Source organism: Pundamilia nyererei, unplaced genomic scaffold, assembly GCF_000239375.1.
Source record: "Pundamilia nyererei isolate P.nyererei 1_Seehausen unplaced genomic scaffold, PunNye1.0 scaffold00294, whole genome shotgun sequence".
Taxonomy (NCBI): Eukaryota; Metazoa; Chordata; class Actinopteri; order Cichliformes; family Cichlidae; genus Pundamilia; species Pundamilia nyererei.
The window spans coordinates 112,793-114,300 of NW_005187695.1; the positions used below are offsets into that span (position 1 = coordinate 112,793).

General features: G+C 38.5%; 1 protein-coding gene across 1 annotated transcript in view; it reads left to right on the plus strand.

The window, feature by feature from the left end:
• Positions 1-208: 208 nt before the first annotated feature.
• lamtor2 (late endosomal/lysosomal adaptor, MAPK and MTOR activator 2) overlaps positions 209-1,508 on the plus strand; it is a 5,024-nt gene continuing 3,724 nt past the window's right edge. Inside the window, exon 1 of the mRNA XM_005750941.1 lies at positions 209-418. Coding sequence (XP_005750998.1) covers positions 351-418 — 68 coding nt within the window. The 5' untranslated portion in view covers positions 209-350. The remainder of the gene's footprint in view (positions 419-1,508) is intronic.

The following is a 1,508-nucleotide window of genomic DNA, read 5'->3' on the forward strand; positions in this document are numbered from 1 at the left end:
TATATTTATTAGTTTCAGATGTAGCCATTCTTGTATTTTGCTTGTTTACATTATTGTATTTTGCACAACTCTGTTGCTTGTGAAGCTCGCACACAAGAATTTCACTCACATGTGCTGTACCAATGTACCTGCACATGTGATGTGACAATAAAAGTGATTTGATTTGATAAGGTTTTGAAATACCTACATTTCCCATGATGCATTGCGATCGGACCCGGAAATGAAAACCGAATCAGCTGACTTGGTTGTGTGTTTCTGAGCAGTTTGGGCACTTTAAAGCTCTTCGTCGCGTCCCGTAAATTCAATAAGTGTTATTATATTCGATCTCTTATATCAGAGGGTGCACAGCCATGTTACGGCCGAAGGCGCTGACGCAGGTTCTCAGCCAGGCGAACACAAACGGAGTCCAGAGCACTCTGTGAGTACGGCGAGCTAGCCGCAAGCTAGCCACATGCTAACTACTGCTGGAGTTTCAGCGGTGCGTTTTTTGACGATTACATATAAATTTAAAGGCAATACACACGATAAGTCTTCTGAATATTCGATAAAACTGAATATAACCCCTGCGGGGCGAATAAAACGTAATTATATGAAACAGTGTGCATCCTGCATAAAGGAGCTTCTAATGTTTCGCGACCAGCACAGTCTGTTTGAAAGTGCTCAACGCAAACCTCAGGGTAGTTTATTATATAGTCAGTGTATCTGATCATCATCTACGTCTCAGTATAATGTCCCAAATAACTGATAAGGGTTCATGTCAGGCATTTTCCCCCCACAGGGGTTTAATTTCCTTAAGCATAAAATAAACAGTTGTTTGTCAAATTTCCAAAAATAAGTAGATAAACAATGTTGTCCTAATTTTATATCAAAATAATATACAGTTACAAACTAAAATAACTGTTTATGTAATGATATATTCCACTAAGAGGAAAAAGGGCATCAGATATGCACTAAACCTGATTTTTTTTTTTGTGTAAGATAACACCGACGGAGACTATATGTTGATCAGTTGTGTTTACCTGAGTAGGTGTCACCAAAATTCCTCTTTGAAAAGGAAAAAGAAAATCACACCTTTAGAATCAAGTAGTCATCACTATTTCTGTCATTAGTTGGTATATGACACCATTTATATGCGCTTTTAATGGGGATAATAATAATTAAAACAAACCTCTTGCCACTGCAGGGGTTCTTTATCCTTCAAGCTCCCAGACCTCTACCAGAGGCCTGGGAGCTTTTAGGGTCCTGCACAGTATCTTTGCTGCCCTGAGGACTGTGCTTCTCTGGACAGAGATCTCCGTTGTTGTTCCTGGGATCTGCTCCGTTACCACTGGGACCACTGTACATATGGTGTTTTTGTTCTGACTTTCAAAGTAATCCTAAATTACTTAAACAGATTTGCCTAGTAAAATGGTGTAGTAAGAAATCCTATACAAATAAAATACATTTTCGTGTAGTATACACCTTAGTTAGAGTATATATTATGTTTATGGTAAATGGCCTGTATTTAT